At 43.2% G+C, this 24,618-nt stretch overlaps 1 protein-coding gene across 1 annotated transcript; it reads right to left on the bottom strand.

Moving 5' to 3' along the window:
- Positions 1 to 4,622: 4,622 nt before the first annotated feature.
- Positions 4,623 to 24,082, bottom strand: TAF5L (TATA-box binding protein associated factor 5 like). The gene is made up of 5 exons (XM_083857473.1): positions 24,039 to 24,082; positions 19,825 to 19,969; positions 15,159 to 15,263; positions 11,692 to 12,416; positions 4,623 to 6,630 (listed from the first exon to the last, which is right to left on the bottom strand). Exons 2-5 carry the CDS (start codon positions 19,964 to 19,966, stop codon positions 5,833 to 5,835), a joined length of 1,770 nt encoding a protein of 589 aa, XP_083713599.1. The 5' UTR covers positions 19,967 to 19,969; positions 24,039 to 24,082; the 3' UTR covers positions 4,623 to 5,832.
- Between the last annotated feature and the right edge of the window lie 536 nt (positions 24,083 to 24,618).

The raw sequence follows: 24,618 nt of genomic DNA, 5'->3' as shown, positions 1-24,618 counted from the left end.
CCTGCAGACCTGCACATGTCTCCAGCTAAGCTAGTCACCAATTAAAAAAAAAAAAAGTGCAAACATGCCTTGCTTCAACTCCAGTAATGGGCTGAAGTTGTGATGTGCTAACCTAAAATACTACAAAGTCACATGTGCACTCACAACTCCAGTCCCTGGGAGCGAATGTTTAGATGTTTAGGGCTTGGCGGATTCCTGGTGTTGAACACGCAGCTCCGGAAGGATCTGTGCTAGTTCTAAAGGGCAGCTTGTCAGTACACGAGTTTTGTTGTGCTTTTCTGGATGCCAGACAAATGGCCATTCTCCACATGCAGTTGGCACTAGCTTGTCTGGAGTCGTCTTACAGCATGACCCCAGTTTACCACTGCAGCAGCACAAAGCAGTTTCTGCTCTTATTTGCCCTGTCTCTCCCCATGAACCACAAAACATCAGTGGCTGTTGCAAAGCCAGGCACAGGGCTGGCCTAAGGCAAACGTCAGAGAGCACAGGTAGTGTCACTGTTGTCCAGAGAACAAGAAACACCTTCTGGCAGGAGTGGTTTGTTATCTAGCAGCCTTTTTCCCCTTAGTGTCCACCTACCTCATCTCTTCCAGGAACTTCCCAAGATTCTTGTACAATCCAGCCTTTGGATATTTCAGTGGGGTATTGTTGTGTCTCCTAATAGAACTATGGCACTCACTGCTTGTCTAAGTGTAAAAATGGAGTCTGATCTGGCATCTTCCAAATTAGGGGCAGAGGGTTCAAGATATCCGTGAATATCCCAAAGAATATCCCAACATCTAAGGTTTCTTTCAGATGGAAACAGGCAATTCAGTCTGCTATAGCCTACCTCTGTTCAATAATTTTAAGCCACAGGAAAAACAAAATGAAAACCAAACAAAACAACAAAAAAAGGCAAATAAAAATCCAACAAACAAAAAAAATCAAAAAAACCAAACAAGAAACATCCCAACCCAAACTCCAGGATTGATATTTACAGGCCATTTACAAGGAATGCAGGGTGATAATTTCAATTAGCTGCCTGACCAGCCCCACTGCTGCCTTACCAAGGCTGGATTAAGTGTTGATGCATGATGTGCAGCAGAGTGAACAGAAGCATCACAACCCGGTGGGGGAAAGGAGTGATAGCAAAGAAATAGAACTGGATAGCATCATGGTTCTGGTCTGGTGCCCTGACACTCACAGCTTCTGAGCTGCCTCCCCATCCCATTCCCCTGAGCTGGGATAGCAATCCCAGCATACCTCCTCCCTTTGGCAGCCGGTAGAGGGATTAGGATGGAATTACCTCCTCCTGTTCTCAGGCAAAGTGTCAAAGGAGCACTGCCCATGTGCTGATATGCTTGTACAGCACCAAACACTATAAAGCCCTGTTGTTAGCTGATCCCTCATCTGTATATGCTAAAATATTGTTGTTATCAGGCTTGTCATAAACAGAAAACTACAACTTCAATGAAGATCACAAACCTGTGCAAAGAGAAGACAATTTTATCCTAAAAGGAACTGCAAAGACCTGGACTAGGTAGGAAATCAGGGCTACTGATAAAGCAGGCTTTTGAAATTGCCTCCTTCCTCCCCTAACCCTCAGCTTAATCCAAGAGTAACAACTGCAATATCAAGTTATAGAATTTCTACAGCTTTCTTGTTCAACTTCCTTGTCTCAAGAGACTGTTTCTTCAAGATAACACACAGTAGATAACACCTTGCCTTAAACTGTGGACTTAAAATGTATCACCTTCTCTGTTCACCTGCTGCTCAGTGCTGTTGTGTAACAGTGTCCATGAAACAAAAAGCCAGATGGAGGTTTAAAATTGTTAAAAGAAATTACCAGTCCAGAGGAAAATTTTTTTTAGTATTTTGTACTTGAAGTACACCAAAAAGGGTGAACATTGTTATTTCAGTCAGTTTAGGCTCCTATCCAGTACTTTTTGTAAAAAAACCCCACAGCTGATATGCAGCATGCCAGGATAGTCTTTGGCAAGGGACATCCAGGCACTTAATTTTACTGTCACATCGGTGTCTTGTAGTGGTACAGTTTTAGAGCCTGGCTCACCATAAGCAACTAGACACCACTCAGAAGAAAGGCCATTTCAGGACTTTGCTGAAGAACCCACAGAGCCCAGAGGTCTAACAAAAGGCAGCAAGTGTCGAAACAAGGTTAGCAACATGGTCTGAAGTTCTTTTTGTTTCTCTTGGTGAACCCAAAGGACTTGTTAATAGAAATAACATTTCTGTAAAATGTTTTTAGACATAAAACACTTGTAAAATACAGTCTTTTCACAAAGTGACAAGAATGGGGAGGAATAGGATGAACTTTACCATTTCAGGATTAAGACATTTAGACTGAAGTGTGGCAGCACACTGCTTGGGAGATGCCTGTGTTGAGAGTGAGAAGGGCAACTTTAGTATAGACCTGTGAATAGGTGTAGCAAATTATTACAGCACATACCCTCTCCTTTCCTCAGTATTCAGTGACTAAGCATGGACTTTTACCTTACCTTTGTCTACACCTTCTGTGGCCTGGACTACCCTGGAAAGGGGTTTTGCTCTTCATTAGCTTTATCAATTCAAGAGGTTAGGGAACAGAACAAAATCATCAGATAACAAATGTCAAAACCAAGGACATTTATTTTTCCCCCCTCATAAAATCAAGGTGTAGAACTTCTTGCTGCAGGAAACTGTGGAAGCTACAAGTATATAGCTGATTAATAAAAGAGATGAGTCAGTTTTAGATGAAACTAAATACATCAGCAGCAGCTACATAGCCTGCAGTGCCAGTGGTCTATTATAACAAACCCCAAACCCCACCACACTTAAGGATCGTGTAAATCATGAAAGGACCGCTGTCCATTTGTCCTCTTTTTCTGAGTAACTCCTGACAGCCACTGGCTGGTACCATGGAGTGCCTGGTGCCCTTGTGCATCACCCAGGAGGCACATGAAGTAAAAAGTTTTGCAAGGGAAGGAGGACTGAGTTACCCAACTGAGAACTATGTCACACATGGACACACAAACTGCAAGATCCTGCTATGATGTTTCTAAATGCTTGAGTGCTTAACCATGTTAACTTAAGTGCTTTTCTGGTTTTTGGTATATATTTAAAATAGAAAGTGGTCTGTGCATGCATACTTATTTCTGAACTAGATAGCTAATAGAGACTACAGTCTGAATTTTGCTAGACTTTATGGTATTCCTTCCCTCCACTCATACTTTCCTCCCAACTCTACCTTGAAATTCAGCTTGTCAATCAACTGCAGATGTTTTTTATAGTCTAGATTATTTCCTAGCTTCCTTCAAAGAGCACTAAAAACTCTCCACACAGTACACTGTTATTTATAGGTTTGAAGCAAGTAATTAGCGATTGTTTTTCCAACAATTCAGGAATCACTTTTACATCTTTTAGCCTATGTGCATATAACAGGATTTGTTTCTGAAGTCTCTTTACTCTTGCCACTTCTACATGCAATACTTCAGAGCAAACCAAGTAATAAAGAACCCAATTCTGCTGTAGAAGTAAGATGTTAATAGCAAATTTTGTTCTCTGCCCATTTTGTTCTTATTTCTGCCTCCTACCCCCTACTCTCTCCCCCTCCCTTCCTCTTTTGGTTGCTGTTTGCTCTACTTTAGGGCCAAAACTCCAGCTGCTCTAAATCTAAACACTGCTCAGGACATATGGCAACAAACAGCAAAATGAGTTCCAGTGAGCACTGGTGGGCCATATCCTTCCTGGGTATTCACACAGGCATTCAGCCAAAACAGTCATTTCACAATGAAATCTTTGGGCTAGAATCTACAGAACTGAGCAAAACCACTCAAAACAACTAGAGGGATTACTGAAGGTTGAAGAATACCATGTGTTTGGTCTGGTGAGCAGTATTGGCTCAACAGAGCTGAAGGGGGTCTCTGTAGAGACCAGAATAGCACAAAGCATCAGCAACACAACCATCTTCCATACATTTTTCTTCAACATGCCCAGTCCTGGTCTGGGATTGTTAAACTGCTTCACACTTCTGACATGCAGCTGTCACAAGATCATTAGTGCCATTCAGCTCCAGGTGTACAGAGGAGTTTTGGGTACTCCCAGCACTGAGGGCAGCACATGCCGGGCTTAATGTCAGAAAGGTCAAACACTTTCCTGGTAAAAGATTTATACATATAAAATGAAATTGCAACAGTGAGTTGTTGTCTGAACTCTTAAGATTGTTTAGATGTTCAAGAGATTTTTCTCATGAAAATCCAGAAGGGCTGAGAGAAGCTGATGGGAATTATCATTTAATACCCACAGCCTGTCTAGAAGACATCTGCTTGTAACAGCCATTTTGAAAGATCAAACCACAAAGTAAAGGTCATGTAGTGCTACAGAATGAGGCCTTTTGGTGCATAGTGTTAACCTCAGGGGATACCTAGATCCTCCACATACACATCGGCTGACCTACAAAGCTGTATCAATAGCCCACACCATGACATGTCCCATCAGCTCTGTGGAAAGCAAGCAGAGTGACATCAAAACAGTACCAAGTGAGCAAGATCACCAGATTCAGCCTCCAAGTGGGATCTGGCAGTGTAGGGGAAGCTGCTGTTCTCTTCTCATACAAGTCAGAGCGAATCTCCCAGAAAGGGACCAAACAACTTTTATTTTTCTTTTTAAACTAAATGCTTTTAATAGAAAACAAAATACAAAATAACTCTTTCCAGAAAGCAGAAATATTTAATCTCTCCAAATGACAAACTAGAACGTGCTTTTTCTGCAGATCCTTGTAAATGCTGATGATTTATCTCACAAACTGTTCATGAAACCGGTATTGCAACATTTGAGAAAAATCCAACACTGGCAGAGCTGCCTCTGTGTACACACAATAATTTAGTAAAACTACTTCTTCCCATGTCATTTTGTGTGTTTTTCCTCATCCCCCTCTTCCTAGACTGCCAACTTCCATTTATGGAAATCTTTCTGTGAGGTGCAGTGGTGGGTTGCCATGCCCTGTTTCCATTAGGAGTCCAAACTTGGCCGTTTCCGTTCTATGGTGCCCTCCCTCTAGACAAGGCAAGTTGTTGTTCATTATCCTTAAAGCCACCACTCTGTCCCCACTGTCCTCCCATCCTCAAAACACAGTGCAACCAGAGTCAGAAAATTTCCTAATTAATGGAACATAAATACACATAATCACAGCTAGTACCAGGAACCAAACCCAAACAACAATGCAGAGATGGGCCCCAACTGAGGTCAGATTTCCTTGCCCTTACTAAAAAAGAACAAGGCTATTTTCTACTTATTTAGTCCAAAATATTCCAGAAGTGCTATAGGGAGCTGAAATATTCAGGACCACTATCACTGTAGAAAATATATAATGTTCTTTTAATAAAAGGGTCTTAAAAATGCTGGTCCTCTGCAATACCAGGAAAGCAAAAGCAAAACAAAATAAAAACCACTGGGCCAGTAGTTCTCCACACACTCAAGCCGAATTAACAGTAGGTAAGATGTGCCCATCAATCAATGAAGGATATTTAAGTGCAGGTCACCAGCTTATCTGGTTGGCAGTTTCACTTGTCTGGACCAAGCTTTCAGTTTCCCCAAGCTACTGGATTTACTCCCCTTTCTCCCATTCCTACAAGTACAAAATTAGAATGTATATGTATTTTCATCAATCCTCCTTTTTTTCCTTATTCTGTTCAACAGCACAGGCATTTTTGTGACATCTTAAAGCATTTGCATCACTCTGAACATGCCTGTCAAGGGGGAAGAGGAAGAAAAAGTGTTTCACAGTCAGTAATCTCAGTTTGCAATGGACTCTGGCATTGAAGACACCCACTCACTTCCCTAAGACAAAAAGCAGAATTAATGTTCCTGATTTTCTTGTGCAATTCCAGTCACTAGAAGAAGATTACAGGCCATAAACTGTACGCTCAGTACATTATTCATCTGTCCGGTATATACACCAACCAGTTCACTGGAAGACCCATCCGCGGGGGCGTTGCAGTAAGTGTTCCGAATGTCCCAGACCCGAACGGAATTGTCCATTGACGCTGAAGCAATCAAACTACTGTCAGGGCTAAAAGTAAGGCTGGTTATGTTGTCTGTGTGCCCCCTCAGTTCTTTGTAAAGAGTTCCTGATGCCAAGTCCCACAGCTTCAGCCGCTGGTCTTCGCCTGCCGATGCCAGGTACTTCCCGTTGGGGGAAAACGCGAGCGCCAGCACGGGGCCCCGGTGCCCGGTGAAGAGCCGCACGGAGTTGCCCTGCTGGGTGCTCCACAGGCGCACGGTTTTGTCCGTGGAGCCCGTGGCTAAGTAGTTGGAATTGGGGTGGAACTTGATGCAGTCCACGTCGGCCAAATGGCCCGCATATATTCGCAGCGGGTACGTCCGATCAAATGACCAGAGCCTCGCGGTGCGATCATGGGAACCGCTGGCAAAGTACAGGCTGCAGGGGCTGATATCCAAATCCCAGACGGGATAGGCATGTCCTTGGTACAACACAGTGTTTGTAAAACTTCCGAGGTCCCAGTATCTGATGGACATGTCCTCAGAACAAGATAAGAGTCCTGAACTGTCTGAAAGGAATCTCGTGCTATACACAGGTCCACAGTGTCCTCTCAAGATCTTCATTTCTGTGCCTGTGTTGTCATCCTCTTCCTCCTGGTCATTAAGAAGAAAAAGAAATAAGGAAGGAAAGCATGTTTATTCATTCAACAAATATAAAAAACTCCACAAGGTTATTAATACAGGAAGGTATTCATAAGAAGGAGTTAGATGATTTACTTTATTTACTTTAGATATGGCACAGTTTGTACAACTCTGAGACACAACACTGCTGGTGCATTTGCTCCAAGTGAATACTGAAAGAGATGGTGAGATAAGACTTTCTATAAAGGCATTATCTTCAATTTAGGTAGCCTTATGCTCAGTCCAGAAGGCATCTTAACCTCAGACTGCAGGCACAGAGGGGAAAAAATATTTAATGACATTTTTCGTTTTGCTAAAAACATATGCATAGTCTCCATCCACTCTACTAAAAACATTTGGCTAAGATGTTAAAAACGGATCTTGGCATCTACTCTTTTTGTGTGGTCATTGTTGGAAGTGAATCTCACAGTAGAGGGAAACAATCACAGATGTCTTTAAAAAAAGGCAAGAGATGGAAAGACAAGGCATTTTTGACAAGCTGTCTACTTAACATTCTTTCTTAACCCTGTATGTGAACAGAAACTCAGCGAGGCTCTAACATCTATTTCTCCCTGCAAGCTGCATCAGGATGCTTTCACATCCTCACTCTCAAAGAACAGCCTTCAAGAACAGCAAAGGTATGCAGCTTATTTAGGTCAATGTATCTATTTTGGTGTAGGAGAAGATGAATAATCACAAAAAGATGGCACTGGAAACGTTTCTATCCTGTTATTCTTCAATTCAAGTACCAGGGCAGATAGTCAACAAGAAAAGGCTTTTGTGTTTAAAGATTATTCAGTGAGCTGTGCTAAAGGAATCTCCCGATGGAAGGTCAGAGTCTCTAAAAGCCTGCTCAGGTAGCACCTCTTGACATTCAAAGGCTACAGACTACACAGGGTTCAACAGATCTCAGAGATGTCCTTGCCTGACAAGCTGGGGTCTCACTGACAGTGCAAGATAACCCTTGCTTGGGGTGCACCTGTGTAGTAGCTTGAGATCACCTCTCCTCAGGGCTGTCAGGCAGACACTGTTCCTCAGTACTGAATCAGTAACACTCATTCACAGACAATCTCTGCACATCAAATTCAACACAACATCCTTTTGTTTGTGAGCAGCCCCTTTAACATTTATCATCTTAGACTGGCCCATTTCCTGCAGAAGGAGCACTTCCTGCCTTGAGAGGAAACCCAATTCCCCAGGGCTTCTGGACTGTTGACAACCAGCAGAAGTCAGAGCAGCAGAAGTCGGTGTGTTGTAAGCAAGTCTCTATCTCCCACCTCCCTGACCTCAGGACTCACAGACAGTTTGGCTTCAGACTTAGCAATAGCCCAGAAAGTGCTTCTCATCCAGTGGTTTCAAATTTCAGGCTGGAGGTGAGCAAACTCTGACTTGGCTATCTCCTTGCCTTTCTCCATCTCAGCAGCATGTTACATAGCAGGCAGCAAGCCATATTTAGCAACGCTGCTTCTCTTCATAGTCAGTGCCCATGGGAACTTTATGATGCGGCTGGAAGCCAACTTCATCTCTGCTACGGAGGTGAGGCAGAGAGAAACTGCAGGCTCTGGCATGCAAAGCCCCATTCTTATTCAAATTGCTTTTCTACCTCAGATAGAGCATGGCACACTGGAATCCACAGCATCTCTAGACTGTGTTACCACATTAAAGGAGAATGGCTGATATCTGCAACATTTTATACTATTTAATTATGACCATAAGATTCCTGACAAGTTACCAGTGGAAGCCCATTCAAGCAGCCTGTATTGTACTATGTTTTCTGCAAATTTTTCAAGTCCGGGTACTTAATGTTGTGCATTCAAATACAAGGCTACATGGGCTGTCTGCAAGCACCTCCTCTTCCCTCCTTGTATTACCAGGAGATTTGACAACACCTTCTGCAGCATTGAAACCCACACTCCTATACGGTCACAGGTAGCAAATCTTATCTTTCTGTTTGACACCCATTGAGCACAACTGCACACTCCTGTCACGGCTCACTGAAAACACTACATCTATAATGCTTTGGAATCACCAGTTTTCAGTTTCCTCCCTATGCAAGTTAGTCTGCTGACCAGATTAGCAAGGCAGCTGCAAGTGCAGCCACCAAGCCTCAAAAAGCAACAATGATAGCCTCAAAGAAAAACAAGCCATAATCTCACATTCCTCCCTTTTTTTTTTTTTTTTTTTTTTTTCTAACCAGTACCAGGTTTTCCTGAGTGTCATCATCTCTCTCATCCTGCAGTGCTCTTAAGATGTCAAAAGGGAAGATCTCTTCCTACAGCAGAGATGCCCTAGCAAGGAACGATGAGGAAGGATGGCTCTCTTTGCAGGAGATTTTTTACTGCTCCTTCCAGAATTCCCTCCCATCTGCCATCAAAAAAGGTGTCAGCATCATCCCCACTCATTACCACTTGAAGGACCACCGCTACTTAAAAGCAGAACCTTAGAAGCAGAGCTAAATGGGGTCAAGTCTTAGTCTTCACAGGATTTAAAGGCTGGCACTATTGTGGCTTGGAACACAGCATTATTTTCTGATGTTGATTTATGGAGTACCAGCAACAAGCATGGTAAAATTGCAAAGAGACAGACAATACACCATTTGTACAGCTACAAAACTCCATTTTTATACTGAATCCAAAGTAAGAGAGACTATAAAGTAGCATTTGTGAGATAATACTATAAAACAGAATTACTGTATCCCAAAATAGTAAGCCTCTCTTATTTGCAAGAAGTAAAACTACACTAGTGAAGTACAGTGCAGCACCACACTGAGTAAAATTTAGTAAGACTACATCTACAAGACGATTTTGACCTTAGTGACACAAAGGCTTCACATAGACTAGGAAAAAATGTTGTTCTAACACATTTGCTAAGTCTCAACCTAATTTATATATATATACACACACTCCTTCACAAGAAGAATTAGTGCCACCTTGAACATCCACTGAAACTAGCATGATTTTAGACCTTTGTGACTTCATAAAAGGAAGGATCTTTTCCTCACAGAAAATAAAAAAAAACAGGCTGAAGACTACTTATTTAATGCATTACGTATTTAAATACATTATCCAAAGCTAATTAAACAACAAAGAAATCAACCAAACCAAATTTTAACATCCCCACAAGTTATTCTATGGAACTCACAGAAATAATGTCAAAGCACATTCAGAATTTTTGTTCTATGTCAAAGTTTATATCAGCTTTATCCCTGTGAATTACTACTGATCAGACTGCAGTGACAATTTGAAATACACCCTCTGCTCACACTGAGCTGCAGCCCAGTCAAGGTAGTCTGGTTTGGTCTTGGTATCTTTGGCTTCCTCTCCCATGGCATCAAAGCAAGTGCTGGCCTGTTCCCACCTGCAATGCTGTGGGTGCCTGTGTATTTTCACTTAGGGCTCCCAGATGACTGAATGCATTTCCTTGTAGTCAAGGGGCTTTCATTTGCATTTGATAACCAAGTTTGTGTTCAGGCTGATATTGGTATCCTCCCTCAACTTTGAACTCCTGCTCAGGTCACTATTTGTTTTGTCAGTGGTGGAAATTTTCCAGGGCAATGATGTGCTGTTTGATCTGTGCTGGTTTTTGACTAGTTTTTGGCTTAAGACCTGTGCACAAAAACTGCAGGGCAGACAAAACATCTAATAGCCACCAAAAGCTATTTGCATTCAGGATTTCATGGCTGTTGCCTATTACATGTACAATATGCAAGTCGATGACTACCTTCCAAAGAAAGCCAATACACACGGTCTGATAACCTGGTAATATTGCACTTTTCCACAGTCCAGAGCCAAAGAAGTTAACCTGCTGATTTACCAGGCAAACTCTCCCCTGTTGCAAGTTCCTAACATTTGACTTCCATGATGGGCAATACACAAAGTCACATGCCCTATGAACTCTTGCAGTTTATAATGATAATAAGTCCACAGCTCCATTTTGTGCTAGTCTGACCCACTTACCTGCTCACTCTGCAAAAAGGGTTAACCTGGGAAGTAGTGAACATGCTGCTGTGCTGCCTCACCTTGATGCCTGCCTCTTTCCTCAAGCTGTTTAACAAAGCAATCCCTAATCACAGATCCCTGAATACACCAAGCTCTTGGCACTCTTCTAAAAAAAATAGAACCTTGCCACTAAGTATTTTTTAGAAGAAAAAACAGTGAAAAAAAGGGTGTCTCTCCTGCTAAACACCCAACACAAGAACAAATGAGTTGTTTTTTTTAACGAGAAAAGCGATTAAACAACGGAAGACTGAAAATTTTGATCACTAACTAGATGTAAGTTGCTACTTGGGCAGTTGTGTGGAGAGGAAAGGAAGGGTGTGACTAGAAAAAAAAAAAAAAAAAAAAGGTCAAGCAGAAGTTGCCATCTAGCATTGCATGTAAAGTGAAGGTACAGGCATCACTATCCTCATCTCCAGCACTCTGGAGTAAGAAGCCTCTGAAGTTTCTGCATTTCAGATTCCTTAACAGAGACATTTTGCATAATTTTTCCATAACTCTTGCCCTCTGGTAAATGAAGGTGATCCCTGAAATACAGCTTTGCACACAGGCATCTGATCAGACTTCTTTAGCTCTTTCCTTACTATGTCTCTATTTTCCTCTTCCTGTGTCTCTGCCCTTCTCTCCACTCTTCTGCCTGGTTGTTCTGAGCTACTTTCCTTCATTGCCTACATTCCCTTTTTTCATCCTCCCATCCCAAAGAAGGCTCCATGCTCCTCAGGGAAGGGAGCCTACTCTGGTCACCTGTCCTTTCTTGGTTGCCTGTCTACTGTCATCTGTTCAAGGACAGCTGGAGGAGGGGGACCAGCACCTAGGACTAACAAACTATGACATCAGCACAGACTGATTGCACCTCATTTTAGCATTTACAACCACTGCATGGAAGAAGGATGAAAGTAGGTTATAAAATCTGTGTATCAAGGCTGACAGGTTGTGCAATAGCCTCAGAGTTCCCTAAGACATTAGTAGATACTCAACAATCCATGTTCAAAACAGGTCAGCAGAAGGGGAACAAGGGGGAAAAAAAGGGTATCCAGACCTCCTCATCCAGAATGTCACAAGCCAAACGGATGCGGGACACATCAACAAGGTGGGGCTCAGATTTCAACTTCCTGGAGCGCAGGCTCCACAGCTTCACACAGGAGTTATCGAACCCAGCAGCGAGCAGCTTGCTGTTTGGTGAGATCTCTGCAGTGTTCAGCAACTGCTCCGTGTTGTAGAAGGCATAGAAACAGATGGTGGTTAAGGAAGGAGGCCCGTCCTTGACACGTTTAATGCTGTCCTGCAGTAAATCCAGCGCTGCCTCATTCTGCAGGATGGAAGCTGGCACGTCGCTGGGCTCCAGGCCGTTGCTCTCGTTGCGTGAGGAGCTCCCACCGGCATAGAGCTGGTAGTCAGTCCTCTTGGCAGGCTGCACATCCAGGTGAATGTGCAAGGTCAGGACTTTGCACAGGGCGTTGTTGTTGTCACTTTGGAGGTAGCGAAGAAGGTAGTTGTAGCTGTCCTCTTGAAGGCGGATGACATATTTGTTGTCCAGAAAAGCCCGGAGCTTCAAGTTGGACAGGATATCTTGAATAGTCATGGTAGTCTGCAACTGTTCAATGATATCCTTCTGGCTGGCATTCTGCAAGAACATGCCATGGAAGCGGCTGTAAAAACTGTCCACTGTGCTTTTTAGGCCATTCTGGACCATGTTCAGATGGAGGTAGACAAAGAGGGGATATAGAAGAGGCATCACTTCATGGCTGTGCTGAGAATCTGAATCTATACAAAAAAAAAACAACAACAATTTTTGAATGACTGCTCAAACCACTTCCTACTGGGAGTAAAATAGAGCAAGGATGACTATTGAAAAAGCCTTGACAGCGACATCAGAGAGCAAGCAAAAAGAGACATCTGTTGGCATATCTAAGCGAACCTCTTCTGTCACCTAAAGGAGGTACAACAGAGATTGCCACATCAGTGAGGAATCTTGTCAGAACAAAATGCAGAGATTTCAAAACCCTTTTCAGGTGTGGGATAGCTAATAATATACCACCTCATAAAATACATTACATTGAATGTTCCCCATTTATTTCAAGAGAAATAGTATGCCTTTTGTACCCTTTGTTTATCATAATAAATTAACTTTAAAATTTATTAATTATATTTAAAAGAGTATTTTAAGTATTTAAGCCAAAATTATTTATCTAGCTTGACTGGTCTGAGCTTTGGTGGCTTTTTTTCTCTCAGCTTCAGTAAAATGTGAATGTGGTGCTTTGGATGGAACTGATTAGTCTCCAGGGGAAAGGAAGCTACAGTTTCCAGAATGTACTGCAATATGCTGTACTCTTGTTTTATTTCTGTGCCTACTCGTGTACATGCTTTCCTCTCTCTGCCAAGGCAAATCCCAGCAGTAATTCCTAGTACACAGTGTAACAAACCCCGATTAGGCTGTGCTGTACCTTGCAGAGGCTGATCTGTGCAACAGCTCCAGCCCTCCTTCCCCAGCTTCTCTGGGGCTGTTTGCCAGCTGCAGGGAGCTGAGAGGAGTGGAGCCCTGCCCAACACCATAGCAACAAACAGGGCTGCAATGAGTTACTACCACAGGACCAAATGGTCCAAATTACTGGAAAACAAATAGGCACTGCTGATCTTCAAACATGTGTTAATCTTCAAAATGCAAAAAGCATTGCTGCTTTTCAACATGCTCTTCCTCCTGCCACTCACCAATGCATATTCTCTTTTCTCCCTTTCCATTAATTTATTTTTCCTTTGTGCTGAGCACTCTTTCAGACTTTCTCTAGTCCATATTGTGCCTCTCTCATTTCTACAGGAGTAACTACAGAGTATGTGTGCTGTGCAGTGTACACATACATAATTGCACGCTTGAGCATCACTCTCCTTCCTATCCCACTGAAACTGGGCCAGAGGCAGTGAAAACAGTGGTCTGCATGTAGTAAAAGCCCTAAGCAGTCAGCAGGTCTCTTTTTTTCCACAGGTGAACTAGTCCAAAAATGAAACTTTGCAGTAGGGGAAAAAGGGAAGAGATGGGAAGTTGGCAGAAACAGGAACAAAAAAACCACGTTCCCTAGGAACATAGGAAGAGGTTACAGGAGTTGGTTCTGTCTAGTCTGAAGAATAAGGGGGTATTCAACTGCTTGCCTTCAGTACCCAGTGGGACATTATACAGGAGAAGGAGCCAGCCTCTGCCCAGAGATGCTCAGTGGAAGGACAACAGGCAAGCTGCTACAAGGAAATTCTCACTGAATTGCAGCAGGGCCACAGAGATGCACAGCAACCTCCAGAGTGTTTGATTTTCTAAACCTGACTGAAAAAGGCTCTGAGCAACCTGATCAAACACCCATCTTGCCCTGCTTTGAGCAGGTGGTTGAACTAAAGACTAGTTAGTTAAGTTACTCCATGTCACTAATCCCCTGCCCAGTCCTCAGTGGGGCAGGCATCACAGAAATGGGAAGTGTCCTGCTGTGCCTTGTGGCTGGCTGGCAAGCCTTGAACAAACAGAGACAGTTCATGTGTGTAAGATATCAAACTAGAGCAAGAGGGACAAAAAAGATGAAAAGTCAACCTGAACACCAAACCTGGCACTTCATCAAGCATTAAGCAAGCACTTCACCAAGCACTGAACGCAGCTATTGTACTTCTAAAAATCTATTAAACCATAAGGATTTACTTCAAATACTAAAGTGCAAGGGTACTGAACTGCTGTAGGCAGCAAGGCTGCAATAATTCACTATTTCCTGCCTTTGCCTTCCTGCTCCCTTCCCTTCCAAAACTATCAGAAATAATAATAACAACAACAATAATAATAACAATAATAATCTGGATGTTATGCACACTAGGATCAAATCTCTACTGGACAAATGTATCTGCTTTCTTCTTCTCATGTTGGGGACTTATAGAAGAAATAAGGACATTCCCAAGAGTATTACCTTTTAAAAAAAGATATAGAATAATTAAAAAAAAAAAAAAAAAAAAGAAAAAGAAAGAAAAAAGATAGATTTGTCTTCTATATCATTATGGAGTAAGATTTTTTTTTTTACTTTGCTGAATTGCTCCAGTCTCAAAGCCAGTACAGCTGAATTTACAGGAACAGATTCTCCCTTAAAAATCCAGACCATCATAAAAACAAGGCAATTATGAATAAAATTAAAAATATTAAATTAGGAGACAACAGAGAATGACAGTCATTTCTTAGTTACCTGCCTTTCACATAAAATACTAATTTTCCTTCCTGTCCTGTGTAAATAGGGTTTTGTCTAAAAGACCTACAAAGGGCAAATGCTTGAACAAGAAAGAGCAAAGAGCCAGCCATCTACAAAACTCAGAGCTATTAAGTACACAGAAAACAATTAAAAAAAAGAAAAATTAAATATTTCTAATTTAATTGCAATTTCAAAACTAGAAATCAAAACATCATTAGAGACATGATTCTGAATTTTAGCTTTACTCATTGAAATGACAAAAAAAGCCAGCTACTTTCCTCTTCCTTGCTTCCTGATTTACCTGTCAGAAAATTGCGTAATCGTCCAAACTGTACTTCATATTGCTGTGGCTCCGCCAGGCAGGGAGCTGCAGACACAACGTTGGCACAACCAGACTCAGATTGGACTGTGAAACACAAGGAACAAAAATTACATGAGGATTTAAGGATTTTTACACATGTGTCTGAAAACAAAACCTCTCAAAATTTCCAAGGTATGCAGCCACTCAGATGACATTTCATCTTTCAAACCATCCAAGTACGACACAGTCCAAAGCATTTAAACATGGCATTAACCACCTACACAGATCATGAATGAGAAAATATATTGAAAGCCAAACCCCACTCTATAAATCTCAGCTCCACCTAGAATACATTTTCAAGTTTTCAAATACAACCTTAAATTCCCAAGAAATTCAGAGTTACAACCATCACAGACCCCTTAGAAGTTCTACAATGGTGGTTTTACAACTTTATGCTCAGAAAAGAGGAGGAAAGCAACATACAACTTTCTCCAAAATACAGTTTCCTTTTCAGTGAGTCCCACCAACCACCATGAACAGGTCTAAAGTGACATAACTTCAGATTCTCAAATTTCTTGTCCCAGTCATTATAATTGTTATCATTCATTAACTCTCACAGAGGTGGTGGAGAAAACACTCAATCTCTAAGCAAACACTTAGTAATTTTTAACCAAAATGTACCCTCCTCCCTGAGGATTTTAGGTTAAGGGGTAGCTGGCAACTGACCACAAACCCAGTTGTTATGGTCTCCTCAGACTGTGTTAAACTGTTTTTCAGAACCAGACTCTGGAAAAAGTTCTTCCAAACTGTTTAGAAAGGGAATTGGCTTCTCCTTCTCTGGCACCAAAGCACTGCTGTTCTGCTAACAGCCTGGAATTTGCAGGGGACTTTGTGCAAGTTTACAGACATGCATCGAGAAACCCCAAGCACATGCAAATACCAGTGATTAGAAACCCAAGTTCTGCTGTTCTAAATAGAGCACAAGAGGGCAAGCAGTTTAACTATTTTCCCTTCCATTTTTTTTTTAATCATGAACCTCTTCCCCTCCAAACTCCCTATTTTTATTACTTTCACTTCAATTTATTTCAGTCTCCTTTGCCCTGCCACCACTTTCCATCCTCTGCCTTTCTACTCCTGATTGATTGGGGGGCTTTTTGTTCCAGCATTTGGCTCATGCACAGAGGCAGAAGTCTGCCAGCCCGGGAAGTCTATAAACAACATTATCAAATGTTCACACGCTGAAGAGAGATAGGCCAGGCTCCAGCTCATCTCAATGCCTCTAATTAGAAAGAGATCAGCACATGGTACACAGGCAGCCTGTCACTATTCTTCCCCTACTCCTCTCTCTCTGGTAAGACACAGGTTTACCTTCCTTCAGCTTATATAAATACAGGAGGTATGTCTGGCAAGCTGAATTCAGCTTTTGAAACAGAGAGATGGGCTGAGCTCATCATCCTCTCTTGGGAAAAAAACCAAAAAAACCAACTCCAACACCAAAACCAGATTCCAGCACCAGTATGATACCATCTCTTAAATCAGTTTAGATATAAACAAATGTAACTTGCTGAAAGGCACAGCTACACTGAGCTTTCTACAGCCTGGCTGCTTCAGAAAATCAAAGATGTTAAGAACTCCAGGCTCACATACTGGTACTACTCAAAAGCTAAAGTAAAAAGCTCTGCTATTTGGATGCAAAATTGACTATAATCAATATTCAGCATGAGAAAGTAAACTGCATTATGCACACGTAATAACTCAAGAATACTTAGTGACAGTTTCCAATGTCACCCATATAACTCTTTGTAAAAGCAAAGAAATACAGAAATATGAGGGCCTGTCTCTTAGGCTACCACAGGATTACATGTAACAGTCAACTCTTCACAGAGATCTGGTGGCCTCATTTCTGCAGGAATGGGAATGCTCTGCCACCTTCCTCATGCTACACAAGCACAACTCATTGGCCTGAGACATTTTCTCCATGCCACAATTTTCTCTGCATAAGCAACCTAATTCCAAAATTAAGGTGTACTTCAAGCTACAGAAAGTGGAGTATCATCTTTGTCTACCTGTCCTGAAACAGCCACTCTGGGCAACCATTATTGCCTATTCTTTCAGTAACGACGCTAAAGGTCATTCCTATCCAGCAGATGGTAAATGAACCCTACATACCAGACAGTTCTAACAAATTCCAATTCTTTGCCTTCCCAAAACTTTAAACCAATTAGAACTGTAAAAAGGATCAAGAAGTCAACTGATTCCAAAGCAAGAGTAAAATTTCATGCACATTTTCCACCTGGTAGAAATAAAACACTGCCTATATCTTTTTCATACATTAATAAACCTATCACAGTTTCTTTTCCACCTTCCCCAGTGGTCATAAGAACATCTATTGGAAATATCTGCTCCTTCACATCCAGTAAGCGCAGCCAGCTATGCAACCTGATAGGAAATTCAAAGGAACTCACTCCTAAATCAGGGATATGGACAGTACCCACCTGGTCTTGTGTGCTGCCTACTGGCAGAATTGCTTCTGGCCAACAAATGTGGGGCTACTATAAATGTTCTGTAACACCAAATAATTCCTATTTTAGGTGAGGGTAATGTATAATTGTACACTATTTCAGCTAGCCATATGTGCTAACAGGGCTATGGGCAGTATTAGAGGAACCTGTTCCTTGGCCACTCACTCTGTCCTCAGATACTGTTCTTGTTTTCTAGAGAAATATGGGATAATCACAAGGAAGCTCTGTGCTGTATTTTACTGCAGATATAATCAGATAGAATCCTAGATAATCTCATCTGGGCTCCCTTTCCCACAGAAAAGGTTGGACCAGGTAATTTTCCAAGGTCCCCTCCAAAGTGTCCCATTCACCCAGGCTAGTAAATTTAAAAGTCAAACAAAAGAGCTGAACATAAAAAGCAAGGTGAGTTTTGCTAAGGAAAAAGCAAAAACATCTCAGAAAAACACATTTGCTCACTTTCCCCAAAATAAAGCACTGCAGGCTTTACAATCTGCTCTGCTTTTACTCAGTTTGCAAAACTAAGATGACTGCAGCAGGAAGTATTTTCAGCATCTGTTGTCAGATTAAGTAACAAGCTCGGGTTTGCTTTTCTAACAGTCATTGATGGAGCTGCAGCATGCTCACTGACAGCTCACTGCAAGCACGTTTGATAAGAAGTAGTAAGCAGCTGAACACATGAGAACAGCCCATTTTCAAATGAAAACTGATGACTTAATTCTCAATCACCATCCACAAAACCTGTGCACTGGCAAGAGGATACAGATTAATATGAAATTTAGTAATAACATTTGGTGGAAGGTCAGTAAAAAAGACAAACCCCAAACACACACTCATTCACACTCTTTATTGAAAGGCCACATGCTCATGCAAGGGCTTGTAATCCAGTTCATCTCCACTACTTCAGACACTTCTGTGTCCTCCTCATATGGCTGGTATCACATTCTGAGCATGTTTTGACACCAACCTTTCTACCCATTTCTCAAATAAAATCTCCCATTGAAAAACAATTCATCAGTTTACTATGGTTTCATTCTTTCCCCGTCTTCCCCAGTACTTTTTTAGGGATTGCAATAAACTTCTGATAGTTAGGCTGAAAAAAGCAAGAAAATGAAAAGAACTAAGACATTAAGTTGCTTCTAATAGTGAAATATTGTCCAATTTCCTCCAGGCCACTGAGGGAGTCTTCCTGGACACTCACCTACAGGTTACTCATCTTTGGATGGTTAACTATAATAAAATACTCTAAAGGTGGAAAATCTGTTCCTGCATCCAGTCTTATCTAGCCACAAACAGTTACATAGCCACTAACATTCTGTCAAATCAAGTTGTATTACAAGGACCTCCACCACTCACCTTTGCCTGAGATACTGTCATAATCTAAGCAGTTTCATTGACAGAAAAAAGTTTCTCCTTGCTTTTTTACCCCAAATGTCAGCCCGGTATTTTCTATTACTTTTACAAGTAAATTTAATCTCTATAATGTCCACATAGCTCTCCAATACTTATATGTGCTCAAGGAGCAGAGGAATTTGTTAAGACAAAAATAATAATTACAGTGAACACTGTCACAGACACAACTTGGAAAGCAACAGTGTGACAGGATTCAAAAGTCTTTAAGAAAGAGAAGAAAGTTTATCACCCTGCATGCCTTGTCTCATCCACTGAAGATTTTGGGTTTTTTCCCCCAAATGACAGAGCAGACTTCTCATAACTATAAAGCTGACTATGCCAGAAAAAGATACAGCCTTATCACTTTAATTTCACATGATATAACTCTGCTGGAGTACAAAGGTACAACAGAATTTCCTGCTTCTACTTCCTTCTCATCTAGGTTCTTCTTCCCTTCATTCTAAAGCACCCCTACTCACCAGATTTCACATTATTTGGAATAAAATATATGTATTTTCCACTACACTCACATGGTATTTCAGCCTGATGTTTCACTGACTACAAATGTCACCTTGTTACACTTCCACCCACATTTTCATTCTTCAAAAGATCATAATTCACTCCAATTTAACAGTGAGAAATTTCTTAATTTCAAAAGGCAAAACGTCCATATGTGCAGATAAATTCATATAGCTGCCAGCACACATGCTCACGACTCTGCCAAGAAGTAGTCATGGAAAATAGAAAAGGATTACCTGTGAGATTAGCTGCCATCTCTTCAGCAGTCTGACACAGCCTCAGCCCTTGTTTTAGGGGACCTTCCGAGTCCACATATTGACGGCGCTTGAGGTAGCAGGACACTGCCATCTGAATCTGCTCTGTGCGTACGCGTTTCATGACCTCAAAAGAAAAGAAAGAGGTGATGAGACTCTAACAGGGTAAGCTGAGATCAACTTAGAACCGTAGTTGCATTAATACTGACAGAAAACAAACACTTCTGTATTTTCATTGCTGAAGTGTGAAACAGAATCTTCAGGGATTTGTCTCTCAGCACTATGGCCTAACTAGACATTTTGTAGACCCATGAAGATATTTTGCTGCCTAATTCTACTGATTTCACAGAGGAATCAAAAATAGTTTTGAACATTCTGGACTAAAACTGCAATGGCAAACTGAAGCATTTTTCTTAAAAACAGCTGATAAAAAGGGCATGTCTTTCCTCCTTGAGTTTCAACAGCAGCAGTTTGAGTAATCTTCAGTCATTTTCTGCTTCCTCTGCTTGACCGACCAACCAACAACAACAAAAAACCTACAGAACATTCAGTGGAATCAGAAATTAACATACAAAGACAGAAATTTTGGAAACAGGGCTTTATATAGCAAATCTAATTGGGGAGTCCAAGAAGCAATAGCTTATTGGCTGAACTTAAAAGTTAGAGCCAAACTTCTAGCACTTCATTCAGATAGGTTCCCCATGAAAAAAGAGAGGGACATTAAAAGCAAAGCCTTCTGTCTTTGTCACCTGCCTTGACCTATCCAGGCTTCCCTCCTACAAAAGTATGAAACAAAAAAAGAAACCTTTGAAGGTTTTTTAATATACACTTAGGAAGCCATCGTCACAAACACCACTTGGAAGCACCTCAAAATCAAAGTGAGCCCAATGCTACCTTTTAGCCTCTGGCTTGTAATAAACCTCAGTAAGATTAATGCAATAGCTCCCTTGCTATTTGAGCAGTCACTGACTGCACCAATCCTTCACAATAGCCACTGACTTTACACAAAAGTCTAGATAACCTAAAAGGCTTTAAATAAAATAGAGCTAAGCCACTGGGTTTTTTTTCCTATCACACCACCAGGTAAAGGCTGCCTGGAGATAGTTCAACACCTTACAGCCCAACTACCAATGACATGAATGTTTCCCGAGTGCTAGTGCTTCCTGGTTTGAGCAGCTAAATCTGATGAAACAACTTCTCTGAAAGAGACAAGGATGCCCTTCCTCCCTTTGTAAGAACCATTATTTCTACCAAAAGAACAGCTTTAAAAATATTATTACAAATGAGTTTTTTCTAATACCCATGCACACTTTAGTGCTTATTCCACTTGTTAGAACAATAACTCTTCTGTGAAGTTAGGTAAAAGTGGATGAGGATGCAAGGTTTCAGCAATAGCTCACTTTCAACAGATACATGGAATTGCAAACCCACATGTTTGGGTGAAAACCTTATAAAGATTCCCACAGGTTAAGTAACTGTTCAGGGTGTGGAAGGGGCATCAACAGGTGGGAGCTTTCAAAGCATTTCCAGATAGACCCATTAAAATAAAAAGGAAAACACCTCTTTCCACTCCAAAAGTAAACTTTCTTTTTATCTTCCCTGCAATTAAAGAACTTATATCTGAGACACTGTCTCAAGTGTAACACTTCTGCTGCACAAAACTGTAGGAAAACCAGAACTCTTATCAAGACCACAAAGGAGAGTGGACACAAGGACAGACCAGAAGCTTAGCATCCTCCTAAAAAACACCCTTAACTAAGCTTCACAATGTATTGTTACCATTCTGCATTTCAGCCAGCAGCATGGACTCACGTGCAAGTGATTTGTCCAGGTCCACACCGAGGCATTTAGGCAATAAACAGAGGCATTTATGAAATCTGTACAGTTTCTTGCTACCCCGTGTACTCCCCCCTGCAGTCACAGTAGGGGATGGTACCAGCAGTATCTCAAGAATTTTTTCCCTGCTCCCAGGTGACACAACAGGAACTACCTTAAGGAAATGCATCTTCACCAAGAAACACCCATTGGCATCAGACACACTGTCACCCACATTCTAATTTCAGCTCTTTGCTTCTTCCTTCACTTCGCCTTCATACTTCACATTCAGCATTACAAAGAACAATGTCACCGAGGCAGGAAAAGCATTCATGAAAAGTGCAAGAGCAAAACCAACACTCCTACAGATATTCTTTATTGAGCCCTTTATCAAAATTAGAGTGTATCATAAAATAAACATAAGGATGGAAATGCCTTCAGCCTAGTTCAAGCTATGCCAATTCACAACAGGTCAATAATGCAGAATTTAAAGGCATAAAAGGACGAGCTTGCCATTTTTAACTTTCAATCAATTTTAAGACTTTGGCTCTCATAACTGAAGATAATCTCTAAAATATGTAACAAATTGAAAGCATATAGAGTTCCTTGTCTACAAAATGCATAAAGCTTGAAACAATTGTTCAGAAGTCCCAGCTGTCTCCTTCTCCTTGAACAGGCAAAGAGAATAACAAATAGTAATGTCATTAACTAATTTTACTGATAAGCAAAATACATAAGGAAAGAGAGAGGAAAGATCACATTGTGAGAATGCAGAGCTACAATGCAGCATCTTCTGCAGGGTTCCAAACTGGAGCACTGAAAAAAGGTTAAGGTAATTTCTTCTGAGGAACCAAAACCACTAGGAAAAAACCCAGAGCAGAGGCTAATAATGCAAAACACATCGCAAATTCCTCCTTCCTGGAAAAGCTGGAAATTAGTTGTGAACTAAGCATTGGGCCAAGGAAATTATTTTCCCGCCTATGCTACATTTCAGGTACAGGTTTAGGCAGATTCCATGGGTTTGAAATAATCCCAGTACAGACATACTAAAAAGAGCTTAAAAACTAGCACTGGAAACACTGCTTTTAAAGACTCTGCACTCCTGTCCTGACACTGGGACACCAGTTTCTTTCTTCCAACAGACTGAGGAAAGGCCTGTGAGCACCAGAGAGCTAAGTTAAAAAACCCTAACCCTACCCCAAACCAATAAAAGCATAAAACAAAAGCAGCTTTTGAATGTTCCCTAATAAGAACTCTGTCTAAGGCCTCAGTTATGGACAGCGAAAAAAAACCTTTTATCCTTTATCACCAGAGATGAAATTTGGGGCCAACCAACAAAAACAGGTCTTAATTTTTAAATTTGTGACATTGGGATAATCTGAAATTTACAGAATTTCAGAATGAACGAGATAAGGATAAATTGATATGAAGGTAACCATGAACTCAGAGCCAAGGGATGTCACACATGCAGCAGCTGCAATTCACAAAAACAGACAAGTAAACGAGACAAGTTGATTTGAAGAGCATGGTGGTGGTGGTGGTGGTGCAAAATAGGAAAATAGGATAGCAGGAACTATAGAGAAGGCTTTTGCCTGAGCAGTGGCATTCACGTGAAGAGGCAGAAAGGGAACAGCTGTGATTTTAAAAGAGCATGAATCCATTTGCATTTGGACCGAGATCTGGCTCACAATCCAGGAATGACGCTTTGCCAATTCCACATTGTTTCCCCCCGACCCCTCCGCGGCCCCAAGGCGGTGCCAAGCAGCGCTTCACCCACGTCCCCTGCGGGACAGGCTTTCCTCCAGCCACTTCACACCACCCCGGCTCCAGCCCCAGCCCCGCCACCCTGGGCCCTTCCCGGGCCGAGCGGGACCGGGCACGGCTCGTTTGGGCCCTGCCGGGGACAGCGGGGCCGGCAGCCCTGAGGGCCCCACGCCCGTCCTGGGGCCGCTCGCTGATGAAGGGACGCCGAAGTTAAAGCCTCCTCCTGTCAACATTTAAAAAAAAGAAAAAAAAAAAAAAAGAAAAAAAAAAAAAGGAGGAAAAAAAGAAAAGGGAAGAGAGATGGCGCGATAAGAAGACGCTCGCTAACCCCACGCACTTTCCAAGGGAAAGGAGGATATCAGAGCAGGGGCCCCCCAGCGACCTCCCGGCGCAGGGCAGGGCCGGGCCCGTCCGCAGCCGGGGCTGCCCCAGGGCCGCGCCCGCCCGCGGTGTCCCCGCCGCCCTCCGGGAGCCGCGGGCCGGGCCGGGCCTGTGAGCCTCGCCACGAGGCGGCCCCGCTCCGCCCGGGCCCCGCTCCCGCCGCCGGCCCCGCCCCCGCGCCCCCCCGTTCCCCCGTGCGGGCCCCGGGCCGCGGCCCCGGGCCGGTCCCCACTCACTGAGCATCGCAGGCGGCGGCGGGCGGCAGACGGGCGGGCGGGGGCCGGCGCGGCCGGGGAGCGCTGTCACTGCGCCCAGCGGCGCCGGGCGCTGCCGGCGGACGCGCCGCCGCTGCCGCCTCCCCTGCGGGCCGGTGCCGGTGGCGCGGCCGGTGGTGCCCGGGGCCCGGCGGGCGGCGGCGGCCGCTCCATGGCCCGGCTGACACACGCCGGGGCGGGCGGGAGCGGGGCCGGCGCCGCGCAAGCGCCCTCGGGCCGCCAATGGGCGCGGGCTCCCCCAGCGCGCCGCCTCCCGCCCGGGGCTCGGCCCGCGCCGCTCGCCGGGGACTGAGGGCGGCCCACGGGGCCCGGCCGCACCGGGAGCGGGAGCGCCGGGCGGGCAGCGACGGCCCTGCCGGCCGCGGGGAAGGCGAGGGGCACCGGGGGCTGGCGGGGAGAGGCAGGCGCCGCGGAGCGGGGCCGTGGGAGGCCGGCGGGCGGGGAAAGGGCGCCTGGGCCCCGCCACGTGTGTGAGGGGTGAGCGCCCGCCGACCGCCTCCCCTGGCCCGGCGTCCCTTCCAGACCCCTGTCGGCCTCCCCG

Source organism: Zosterops lateralis (genome assembly GCF_965231275.1).
Source record: "Zosterops lateralis genome assembly, chromosome: 3".
Taxonomy (NCBI): domain Eukaryota; kingdom Metazoa; phylum Chordata; class Aves; order Passeriformes; family Zosteropidae; genus Zosterops; species Zosterops lateralis.
Note: the sequence above shows the minus strand (reverse complement) of the source record. Positions and strands in the feature narration are given on the sequence as shown.